This window comes from Benincasa hispida, chromosome 9 (assembly GCF_009727055.1).
Source record: "Benincasa hispida cultivar B227 chromosome 9, ASM972705v1, whole genome shotgun sequence".
NCBI lineage: Eukaryota > Viridiplantae > Streptophyta > Magnoliopsida > Cucurbitales > Cucurbitaceae > Benincasa > Benincasa hispida.
The window spans coordinates 40,169,110-40,182,195 of NC_052357.1; the positions used below are offsets into that span (position 1 = coordinate 40,169,110).

At 34.9% G+C, this 13,086-nt stretch overlaps 2 protein-coding genes across 2 annotated transcripts in view; one reads left to right on the forward strand and one right to left on the reverse strand.

Annotated features, from left to right (window-relative positions):
• Positions 1–393: 393 nt before the first annotated feature.
• On the reverse strand, positions 394–4,136 carry LOC120084717 (uncharacterized mitochondrial protein AtMg00810-like). The gene is made up of 3 exons (XM_039040529.1): positions 4,097–4,136; positions 583–971; positions 394–465 (listed from the first exon to the last, which is right to left on the reverse strand). The coding sequence occupies exons 1-3, from the start codon at positions 4,134–4,136 to the stop codon at positions 394–396; spliced, it is 501 nt and encodes a 166-aa protein (XP_038896457.1).
• Positions 4,137–8,247: 4,111 nt separating this feature from the next.
• Positions 8,248–13,086, forward strand: part of LOC120084718 (uncharacterized mitochondrial protein AtMg00810-like) — a 6,942-nt gene continuing 2,103 nt past the window's right edge. Inside the window, exon 1 of the mRNA XM_039040531.1 lies at positions 8,248–8,581. Coding sequence (XP_038896459.1) covers positions 8,248–8,581 — 334 coding nt within the window. The remainder of the gene's footprint in view (positions 8,582–13,086) is intronic.

Below are 13,086 nucleotides of genomic sequence, written 5' to 3' on the forward strand. Positions count from 1 at the left end.
TTTCCATTCCTAACAATTTTTCTACAAACACCATCACCAAAAGTGACCTATTCGGAATTGATAGATTTGAGATTGGATAAATATCTTAGAGTTTTAATAGCTAATTGGTCAGAGGAGGGAACAAAGAAAACCTTAAGATCACCATTAAGCACTTGATCACAAAAAAAAATGCACATCGATTTTGACGTGTTTTGTACGGACATGATACACAGGATTAGTTGCCAAAGCTCAAGCACTAATATTGTCACTCTAGAGAACAGAACAATCAACTATCGGAAGGCCAATTTCTTTAAGTAATTATTTTAACTAGATTACCTCAATTGAAGCATAAGCAATGGCTCGATACTCCAACTCCGTTCTAGAGCGAGACACCATAGATTGCTTTTTGGAGGACTACGACACTAGTGTATTCCCAACAAAGACACAGTAGGCTACCATAGATTTTCTATCATCAACATTGGAGGCCTAGTAAACATTGAAAAAGGCAGTAATGTTAATTCTGTCACTTAGCTGTATGAAAATGCCTATATGTTTTGTGCCAACTAGATACCGAAGTACATGTTTGATGGCTTACCAGTGTACATCAGTTGATTGTTTTAGAAACTGACTAATGTTGTTGAAAATGTAGGCTATATAAGGTCGAGTCTGAGTAACATATTGAAGTGCATCCATCCTGCTTCGATACAGGAACGAATCAGGTAGTGGGGTTCCATCAGATATGGATAAGGCTTTTCTTATGATAGAGGGAGTGGAGGCAAGTTTCAAGTGACAAAGGTCAAGTTTCACTAAGAGATCATCAATATATTTGGCCTGAGTAAGAGCCAAACTAGAGGTCAGTTTGGTGACTTGGATGCCTAAGAAATAACTTAATGGTCCAAGATCCTTGAGTGAAAATTGAGAGTCCAGTGCAGTAATCAATCTATCAATTAGCTCTCGAGCATTGCCAGTAAGCACAACATCAGCAACATACTCTAAGAGAAGGACCAGTGAGGTACTAAGTCGAAGTATAAATAGGGAGGAGTTGGATTTGCTATTTGTAAGCCCCAAGTCAAAAGCTCTTTCTTCAATGTATTGTTCCTTGCCTACGGTGCTTGTTTGAGGCTATAGATGGCCTTATGCAACCGAAAAACATAGGAAGACGTGTCAAAGTCAACGTATCCAGGTGGTTGTTGCATATATACGACTTCATCTAAAGCTCCATTGAGGAATGCATTGTTGAAATCAAGTTGGCGAAGAGGCCAACTACTTGAGATAACATTTACAAAGCAGGTCGTATTCGTAATGTCACCAGGATAAGGTACCCAGCCTTATCTATCTACTATAGACCATTTAGGTTATCAGCTAAACATGACCCATCTGTATGTCTCTACATACGTGTTTAAGCCATAGATGATAAACTTGGATGTTAGTTTATTAATTTGTGGGTTAATGCTACTAAATATCGAATAAAACATCTCATATTTTATTAAATAAATAAATGTATGTACATTACAATTACAAACTGTAGGATCCATGAGATTTAGGGCATCAACCCCAACACTTCTTCTAAATTCCCAACTTCAATAGACTTATGAACATGGTGTGTCTCCAACCAGGCATTTGTTATTGGTGTTGGTGTCAGATACCAGTCCTGTCCCAAGACCAGGCACTTGTTTCGTGTTAAAAGAATAATCAAATATATCAATGGCACGAGAGATTATGATTTATTGTAAAGTTTTGATACAAGTAGTCTGGTTGGGTACCGTGATTCAAATTAGGCTGGAAGCTCTGAAGACAGGAAAAGTACATCTAGAGGTTGCCTCTTTCTAGGTAACAACTTGATTTTATGGTTTAGCAAGAAAAAAATTGTGTTTCTTTTTTAATAGTGGAAGTTGAATACATTGTTGGCGGGAGCTACTGCACTCAATTGTTAGGGATGAAACAGATGTTACGAGAATATAATGTCCTACAAAATGTCATGACTCTTTATTGTAACAACATGAGTGTGATCAATATATCTAAAAATCTTGTTTAGCACAATTGCACTAAACAATTTACAGAAGACATCACTTTATTCATGACCTAGTGGATAACAAATAGATTATTTTGGAACATATCAACACAAAAAATCAAATTGCAGACATTTTTATAAAGCCATTAGAAGATGCTCATTTTGAGGCCTTGAGAGCTGCTTTGAGCTTATGTGTTGTGTAATCATAACAATTAGTCTGTTAGGCCTTTCTCATAATCCTGTGGGCCCATAGAAGTGTTAATCTCATTCGTTTATTGTGCTTAATTATTTCATTAATCGTTGAGGTTGGAAGTGGTTGCACGTGTAAATTGTGTTTAATTTTAAATTTAAATTTTAATTTGTTGTAGTGTCAGTTATTTCATTTTAGGCTTTTGAGTTCAGTCATGGGTATTTTCTTTCAACAACTGTAATGGTGAGTACTCGTCAAGATACCCACACATCTGAAGGCAAAATGGTTTGATATAAGGCATATGGGTCATGTTTTCTACCATAGTTTGTGATTAATATAATTAAGTTATGTAGATAAGTACAAGTACAGAAAAAAATGCACCTTTCATTTAAGAGACTCCTATTCGTTACATAGATGATTCTAATCATTTGGATTTGTCATCTTGACATGAGGATTTGCACAAGCTACTTCTGGTTCTCAAGCTCAATAGTAATGCCTATATAACTCTAAATAAAGAGTCTACAATAAAGGATGCTAATAAGATAAATGTCAAAAGAAAGAAAAAGAAAAGAAAAATGGGATATAGAGGAAGAAACAAGGTGAAGTACTTTAAAACTCTCACAAAAAATTGATAAACTCATTGGAATTACTTGAGAAGAAAAGTAAATAAAATATGATGAAGCAGGAGGATTCTTCTAGTTAGAATATTGCAAAAAGATAGACATATGGTTAAGAAAATTGCAATGAGTAGCATTTTTAGGGATAATAACAATGTGTACAACAAAATTTTAAAAAAATTGAAAATATAGTAACATCTATCAACAATAGACTTCTACTGTTAATAAACTCTTACCAACAATATGGTTGACCACTGATAGACTCCTACCAATTATATGACCTATCAATAATAGATATCTAAATTTTGTCATATTTGTAATTGTTTTACATTATGTTGTATCTGCTAATATTTTATACTTAATTGCCATATTTACAATTGTTCCTATAGTTAAAAACTTGCTAGGAATGCAAATTAAGAGTGACTTGTTTTTAGACGAAGTTGAGAGTGATTTATAATTCTTTATAACGAGATTGTTTTCATCAAAGAGAAGAGAGAGATGTTTTGCACTATAGATAGCTTGAGTTAAAACTTGAATGGCTTAACTACGGAAAAAAAAAGAAAAAAAAAACTAGAATTATCATCCTTATTTTTTTGTTTAGAAAATAGAGGTTATTAGTTTTAAGTTGCTATTTTGTTTATTTAAAATTTGATGATGTTGTAAGCAGACCAATTATATTAATTTATAATGATTTCTTATGATTTCGATATGCAATTTATATCTGTATATATCATTTGGGAGGGCACTTCTCATGATGCAAAAGTACTTAGGTTTACTTTATACAATAATGGTAATTTAAAATTTTCTAAACTACCTGAAGGTAACTTTTTTTTTTTTTTTTAATTATAATAAGTGTTTTCCCTTTTTATTTTGAAATTCCTAATTATAAGAAAAAAAAATAATACTTTCAAGATTTTCTCTATGTAGCAAACTAATGGGATACCAAGTGGGATATTCAACCTATTTGAGATTTGGTTGGTTGACTTTATAATTTTCTCTAAGGTAGTGGTTCTGCAGATGTCTCAAATAAAGTATTAACATCTAGTTGTGATATTAGAGTATTTTCCTACCAAATATTTTCTCCATATCTGAAAATATCTATCTATGATATTTAGTCCAATATGTTCCTTTTTGAAGCCCGACTTTCTATTCCAAATGAGGACTTATTTTCTTTATTGGATTTGATTATTTAAAGTGAGTGTTGCAAACCATTTAGCGTTGTCGCGTTTGTGTCATAGAGCAAGACGTTTTTCTACATTCTGATCGAACTTTCTATATCTTACTTGTATGAGGACTTACTTGTCTGCTCACTATTCCGCTGTGCATGTTCTTCATTCATTGAGTGCAACATTTTGAAGAGTTTCAAAGTCTTAAGGGGAGCCTAAGCCATTAATGCTAGAGAAGGGATTCTTGGTCTTAAGGGAGCCTAAGACTCAACTTCGAAGAAGGAGTTCTCTATCTTAGAGGGACCTAAGAGTTATCGGTGAAGGAAGTGCACTGATCCAAGAGAAAGATAATCAAGTTCATAGGTGTCTCACACACTGTCGAGTGCCGGAGTGTCTGATGCTAATATTAACATACTTAGAGGCAGCCTAAATTTAGTTGAGAGGAGTCTCACATCTAGGGGGATCCTAGATATAGTGTGAGTTAAGCTCTACGTGAGCCACTATAGTAGTTGGTGTATTACAAATAAATACTACATTGTAAATTTCTTAAGTCTTTAATATCAGTGGATTATCTTTCCTGGGCTTTCTGCCCCTCAGACGTAGGTGTTTATCACCGAACTGATTACCAACTATTGTGTGCCTTTACTTGTTTACTTGTTGTTGGTATTTTTGTTGTTATAGTTATTGCCAGTGCTTTTGGTTTAACATCTATATATCATGTGGTGAGTCACCCTAGCACTTTTTCAATTGGTATCGGAGCAGGTTAGCTTTATCTCAGGTGCTTCGATCATAGAAGGAATCAAGGAAGGAGGCTCTACCATTCGTCTACCTATTATTGATGGAACAAACGATTCTTACTGAAAAGTTCGAATGACTGCTTTTCTGAAGTCGATTGATAGAAAAACTTGAAAAGTTGTTGTATACGAATGGACTTATCCTCCAATCAAAACTGATGATCAAAAGGAAATTTTGAAGTCAGAATCTTAATGGCCTGGAGAAGAAGATGAAGCCTCTTTGGGAATTCTCATGCCTTGAATTCCATATTCAATGGTGTAGATCACAACATATTCAGACGAATTAACACTTATGTCTTAGGTAAAGAGGCATGGGACATATTGTCTGTTGCACATGAGGGAACGTCTGAAGTAAAGATGTCCAGGCTGCAATTGATGACATCAAAGTTTGAGCATCTTAAAATGCACGAAGAAGAATCCATTGCTAAATTCAATGTATGTTTGCTATATATTGCAAATTAGTCATTTGCTCTCAGAGAGAAGATTTCAGAAGAAAAACTTGTCAAGAAGGTACTTAGATCTCTACCTAAGAGATTTGACATGAAAGTCATTGCCATTATGGAAGATCATGATATAAAAAAGTTGAGAGGAGACGAATTATTTTGCTCCTTACTCACTTTTAAAATGTCCCTGGATGGAAAGATCGAAAAGAAAAGTAAGGGAATTTCCCTTCAATCTGAGGTTAAAGAAGAGTTGGTGAGTTATAATAGAGAATCAGAAGATCCACTTGCTGAATCAATTTCTTTGCTTTCAAATATTTTAACCGTGTGCTAAAACATTTTGGTAAGAGGTCTAGCTCTTATAATAATAGTAAGTTTGATGGTTATACTCCTCCTAATCAATTCATATTACAAAATATTACAAAATAATAATAGTAAGTCAGGCAATCTACTTTCGCACAAAGAAAAGAACTTCAAATGTCGAGAGTATGGTGGATTCCGTGATATAAAGTTTGAATGTCCCACTTTTTTGAAGAGACGGAGAAAAGGATATGTATTAACTTTATCTGATACTAAATCTAAAAATAGCAGTGACTTGGAGGATGATGTCAAAGCACTTGTTAGTAACATCTCCTTGGACACCTCATCATGTGATATTTCTTAATATGATGTGTATGCAAAGACCAATCATGATACCACAAAAATTGAGTTCACATATCCCTCTTAGCATACTCTTTTTCTCAAACGGAAAGATGATCAGAAAGCCATTGATGTGCAGAAGGTAAGAATTGAGACTTTGATAGCTGATAATCACAGACTTATGTCTACTATTGCAAATCTGAAGCGTGAACTCTCTCAAGTTACAACTGAAAAGGATTCAATATGTAAGAATATCATAATGTTAAATGTTGGAATGGAGTCTTTGGTAAAACTATTGATAGAAGGAAAATCTACTGGTAATAACTCTGGGTTAGATTTTCTAAAAGTGGAAGTCAGCAATACAACCAATCAAAACAAAAAGAGAAGTAAAAGATTGAGTTTGTTAGAGCTGAAGATCTCAAGTCTTACGGATTTACAGGTACATCTACCAACAACATTGTATTGGAAAATAATCCATTGACTAGACCAAGGTGGTTTGTCATTATTGTGGAAAGGTGGGACACAAACATCCTTTTTTCTATCAATTATTGAAGATTCCCTACAGACCCACGTATTCTAAAAGTGCTTCTTATTTCTCACAAAACCATTATAAAAACCAGACAAGAGTCAAACAAGTGTGAAGACAGAAAAATGTTAAAAACAAATGTAATGTCGTTCTAACTTTACTCAGGTCATCTACTAAAGGTGACTGGTATTTTGATAGTGAAAGCTCTAGGCACATGACTGGTGAAAAGAGTTATTTGTCCAATCTCAAATTTGTTAGTTCCGGAAAGGTCTTAGTGATGGTGCTTGTGGAAAAAATATTGGGAAAAGAAAACTAAATTATCCGGGTCTTCCTCCACTGAAAGATGTAATGTTGATTGAAGGACTCACTACCAATCTTACTTGCATCAATCAGTTGTGTGACCAAGGACTGAATGTGAGCTTTACCAAAGATAAATGCATTGTCATAGACGATGTTATGGTAGGTTTGTGTTCTTCTAATAATTGTTATCAATGGAGTCTTGATTCTTCGCAGATTTGTCATCTCTCTAGACAAGATGAAGCGAGCTTATAGCATAAACGTCTTGGTCATATAAGCATGAAAACTATTTAGAATGCTCTTGCAACTAATGCCATAACTGGTCTCTTCTATTCATCAGTGTCTCCTAGAATTATTTCTAGAGATTTCCTATCTAGTAAACAAACTCATGCCTCTCACAAGCAATCAGGCCACTCAACCTCTTCTCGTGTTTTGGAACTTCTTCATATGGTTCTGATTGGACCTATGCAATCCGAGAGTCTACAAGGAAAACGATATGTTCTTGTTATTATTGATGACTTCTCTAGATACACTTGGGTGCATTTTCTTCGTGAAAAATCAGACACTTTTTCTGTTTTTCGTGCTCTCTGTCTTCAACTACAATGTGAGAAAGATCTGAATGTGATACGTATTCAAAGTGATCATGGTAGGGAGTTTGAGAACTCTCAATTGATTGAGTTATGCAAGTCTGTTGGGATTCACTATGAATTTTCTGCTCCTATTACACTACAACAAAATGTGATTGTGGAAAGGAAAAACAGAACACTTTAGGAGATGGCTCGTGCAATGATTCATGCAAAACATATGCCATTTGACTTATGGGCAGAAGCTTTAAACACGGCTTGTCATATATATAATAGAGTGGTCTTACGACCAGGAACTTCAAGCACTGTTTATGAAATATGGAGAAGTAGAAAACCTAATGTGAAATATTTTTGTCTTTGGAAGTATTTGTTATATTCTTGTTCATAAAGAGACTAGAAGAAAATGGGATTCCAAGTCTGATGAAGGGATATTTCTTGGATATTCCACAAATAGTCGAGCTTATCGTGTCTACAACAAACGAACTTATACTGTAATGGAGTCTATTAATGTTATAATTGATGGTGATGTTATTTCCCCTAGTTCTCCTCCTATTGAAGAAGATCTCAATATCACTTTAGTTGTTAATACTAATGTGCCTAACATCTCGTCTGACATGTTAACAATTGATAAGTGCCATGTTAAAGTCCTTCTCGGACCAATAAGAGGGTGAGGCTTCTTCTTCAAGACTCGGAGTCAGCACTTAAATTAACAACCTCTCTACTATTCCTAAAAGCGGGTAGGAGTGACTTAATTCTTATACTCTAGACCATTTTGGCTATTTACTTAACTTGATCCACTCTTATGTCTCTACATAAAGTTCGTGTATTCATATAATAACCATGGATCTTTAGTTTATTGGACTTAGACTTTACAAGTGCAATTCACATATTCAATAATAGTTTTATTGACTAAACATCAATAACATCTTTATTGATAATAGAATATGTTTAACATGACAAACTGAAAGTTTAGGACATACAACTCAACAATTGTTTTCGAAGGAATGTCTCAGAAGATGGTTGAGCTCTTTGTGAAACTGATGCAAGATGAATTTGAAATAAGCATGGTAGGAGAACTATCATATTTTCTGGGATTTCAAATCAAGCAACTTAAAGAAGGAATCTTTATTTCACAAAGCAAATATGCCAAGAATTTAGTGAAGAAATTTGGCCTTGGAAGTGCCCGTACTAAAAGAACTCCTGCTCCAACTCATGTAAAAATGTCAAAAGACTCTGGTGGAACTAATGTTGATAAGAGCCTCTTTAGGAGCATCATTGGAAGTTTGCATTATTTGATTGCCAGCAGGCCTAATGTTGCCTTTGTTGTTGCGGTATCTGGTAATCCTATCCTAAAAATAGTCATTTACTTAGTGCAAAGAGAATCATCAAATATATAAATGGGACTAGTGATTATGGCTTATTGTACACCCTTGATATCAATAGCACTCTAGTTGGCTATTGTGATGCTGATTAGGCAGGTAGCTCAAAGGATAGAAAGAGTACATCTGGAGGTTGTTTCTTCTTAGGGAACAACTTGATTTCATGGTTTAACAAGAAACAAAATTATGTTTCCTTGTCTATGGCTGAAGCCAAATATATTGCAACAGGGAGTAGTTGTACCCAATTGATTTGGATGAAGTAGACGTTGATGGAGTATAATGTCTCACAAGATATCATGACTTTTTTCTGTGACAATATGAGTGCGATTAACATATCCAAAAATCTAGTTCAACACAGTCGTACTAAGCATATAGACATCAGACATCATTTTATTCGTGATCTTGTAGAAAGTAAATAGATTGTTTTAGACACAAAAGATCAAATTGCTGATATTTTTACTAAGGCTCTTGATGCTGATCATTTTGAGACTCAAAAGGAAATCTTGGGTCTTTGTGTTCTTAAAGCATAACAATTAATTTCACGGGTCATTCAGCTGAGAATCTCGGCCCATTAGTTTTGGATGCCTATAAGACAGATCATGTAATTAACTGTCTTAATTATGGTTTGTGAGAACTTAGGGAAGTTTAATTGGGGTTTAACTTCAAATTCCTATTCGAATTCAAATTATAGGCAGTTTGATCAGGATAGGCTTCCTTGTTGCATTGTGGGTTTCTCTCTCTCGCAACTCCCTCTATTCGATGTTTGTATTCTTAATTATCTCTCTCAGTCATCTCTAATGGTGAGTACTTGATGAACTAAAATTGGTCATATGTTGTGCATGCATGATGATGTGCTACAAGCTCATGTTGCCATAAACTTGTAACGCTAAATGTAATCTTATGCTATGTTAATGCTCATGCACATTTTATGCGATACTACTTCTAGATATATACGTTGTTAATTATATGCTTGTAGTATGCTATGGAATAATACGTTGTCACAAGTTTCCTTGCGCTGAAACCAAGTATAATTCCAACGCAAGTTTCTCAGAGTAATCCGAGGTCGAACACATGGATTGTTTTCATTAATGTGATACTTTCGTGATATATGCGATCGGTTTTACAATTAATAAAAGATTTGGTGTGTATATGAAATTAAATTTCGATAAACGTAAATTGCGTTGATAAAATAAAAGTGCGATAAAAGTAAAGTCCTAAACTATTATGATACAAGATACAAGATTCATGATACATGATACTGAGTTCGAGACTGACTATGAAGTTATACAAAGGATTGGGGTATGCGATGGCAAGTCTTTATGTATGAATCAAAAATAGAAAGAATAATTAGTAAAAACATCGCAAGTTAGTTAATTGCGTTAAAGATATAATTAAGGTTCCGCTTTTCCTTGGTGTACACCTCTCGGTGATCGGCTGCGTTCCCATATCTCTATGGTGAAACAGGGACGAACGTGATGAACGCAAGGTTGCTTCCATCTCTGAAAGTACTTCTTGCTTTAGTTAACGCATTCTTCCAACCCTCTCTCGATAGGCGGAACGACATCTTCACTTCTGCTCTCACAATTGAAGGTGCTGTCTAGCATGCTTTAGCTAAACAAAATTATTTCCTTAACACAGATTAATTTACTTGCTCAATTCTTATTAACTACCCAGGGAATTAAGGAAACATCATGGATGAATAGAAATAGACAGAGAAATGATGATGGAAATGATCATAACAATTAATACTAAGATTAAGCGTCTGATACATGGTGTGAATGATAAAGTAAAGAAGATGAGTACAAGTGATGAAAATGAGATAGAAACAAATACAGAAGGGTGTCAACATCTTGACACAGATCTGGATGGAGGTTTTGCTTGCCGACGTGTGGAATGGATGAAGAGAAGAGCTTCCTTCTCAGGTTTGCTTGTCTGGTAGAAGTGACCTTCGTGTAGAGCTTCGACGGCGGGGATTGAACAGATTCTTTGCCCGAAGACTCACCTCTCGGCTTTGTCTCTTGATTCTTCCTGGATCTACATCGATTAATCGCTCAACCAGTCTCTCTCTCAGATCAGTATTCAAGTCTCCCTTATCGAGTATATTCAAGTATCAATTCTCTCGTATCTAGTATATCTCTTCAATGGAATTGCAGAAGCTATTTATGGGCGAAGCTTTGACTCTTTGCATTGTGGTCCCCACTTTATTGTTAAGGCAGTTCTTGAAATGGTGGAGTGAATATTCTTTTTGTTATGCAATCAATCCCGTCAGTAATGCACAACGGTCACTGTACACGCGTTAGAATCCTCCGCAACTGCGTTGCTCTTTACATCCTCGATCGTTTGCCTGCATACGGTGTTGTTTTTTATTACACATGCGGTGAAAATTGCGTTGATCGCAAAGCTCTTGATCGATTGTTGCATGCGCCATCATTGCGTTGATCGTCTCTTCATTATTGATTGACAGGCGCAATACGACATAGATTTTTTGTTCTGTTTATCTTTGAGCCATGAATGTACGCGGTGATTTGATTTCCTGTAAAACAGAACCGAAACATTCTTTTCTACCATCGCAATGGTGTCAGTGGGTGTATTGACGACAATTTATAATTCTCACATTTCTTAGCCATACTATCGACGCTCCTTTTGGCCGCAATATCTAAATAAAACAGTATAAATAACTTGTATTTCTACAAGTTATCACACCCCTAAATTTAGATATATGTTTGTCCTTAAGCATATCTTCTACTAAGGCAATATTGCTCAATTCTTATCCTAAATTTTGCATTGATTGGTTGCTCCGAATGCTCCACCTAGGCAACATTACTTAACATCGCAATTTCCTTCTATCCTTATATCCTTTATTCTTCTATACAACAAATTTATACTCAAAAATGCTTTTCTATTTTTAAAAAGACTGTTTACCTCTTCTTGCAAAAACAACTTGATTTGTCTAAATGCGGTGGTCAAATTTGCGTCATTCATTTAGAGACTATTGATCATGGTTACACCCTTCGTTTTGGCTTGTTTCCACAGGTGTCATGTGAACATTCAACTACGGTTGTGTGTCAATCTCAACTTTAACTCTTGAATTTCAGCTAAGTATAACTTTTGTTGATCAGAGGAGTTATCTCTTATATTCTTTTATTTTTTTTTCTTCTCATTTTTTTCTCTTTTCTTATTGCGTCGTTCTTGAAAACCCACCTTCATTTTGGCTTGCTCCCATGGGTGTCATGTGAACATCCAACTACGAGCATGTTTCTTTCACGACTTAACTCGTATCAGGTTGGGATTGTTTTGGGATTTTCCTTGCGCTGACATTGGATTTTTTTTTTTTTTTTTTTGTGATGGAAATGAACCCATTTTTCTTAATGACTGCATCTACTTGATTGCATCTGTTCAGACCTTCCCCACCCCCAAATTTAGAGATGCGTAAGATCCTCATTGCATTGTTTGGACAGAATAGACAAACACTTAGACAAAATTTTGAAAAGAAGGTTTGAGCAGAATTTTGAAGGATAAAAGAATGCTATAGCCATCATGGCAGCACAATAAATAACGCAAAATAAAACTGTGGGAAATGCTACTAAGTGTATGCATATTAGTCATCATGGCAGCACAATAAATAATGCAAAATAAAAGATCAAAAATATCGCAAATAATGACAAAGGATGATAAAGAAGAGGCTAAGGCATAGGGAAAGAATTGTTACTCAGTTGTATTAAAAATTAACTAAATATACAAGGAATTACAATTAATGAAATACAAAATTTTTTCATGTACAAAGAATCAAAGAATCAAAGAATTAGCTTCTATATAAAGAAAAATAATGAATGAAGTTGTCTTTTGTATTTGATTCAGACGAATGCATGATTAAAAATTAACACCATACTTCCATTAACACAAATGCATATTTGCAGAAGACAAGCGCACGATACTTCTACCAGCACAACACTACCTCAACATAGTGCGTTTTTGCTAAGGACGGGCTAACAATACATACGAGCGCATGCATTTGGGTAGAATGGACGCAAAGTGTACCTTGTTATCACAAAATGCACCCATCATCGCGTTACATACCAAATTTTATTTTTTCCTTTTTAATTCATCACTAATGCAAATTGAAAACACTTTGCGGTGTTCATTGTTTTATTCAGTCATTTACAAAAATTTTAAGAACAGCGCTACTAATGCATACAAATTAACGAATTTAAATATGACATGGAAATACATAAAGCATTAAAGGCTAATTCTAATAAGTAGTAAATAACGCAATTTAGAAAACAGTAAATGAAAGCTGTAAAGAAAGCAATTAAACATAGATATAGGGATGCTGATTAAAAGAAGTTTTTCATAGTTACCGCAATAACATCCCCTGCAAGCGGTTAATCCTGCTTGCCTAAGTCGATGGTCTCCATGCGTCGATCCACATCACCCCCAAGGTAGGGCTTAATTCGTTGACCATTG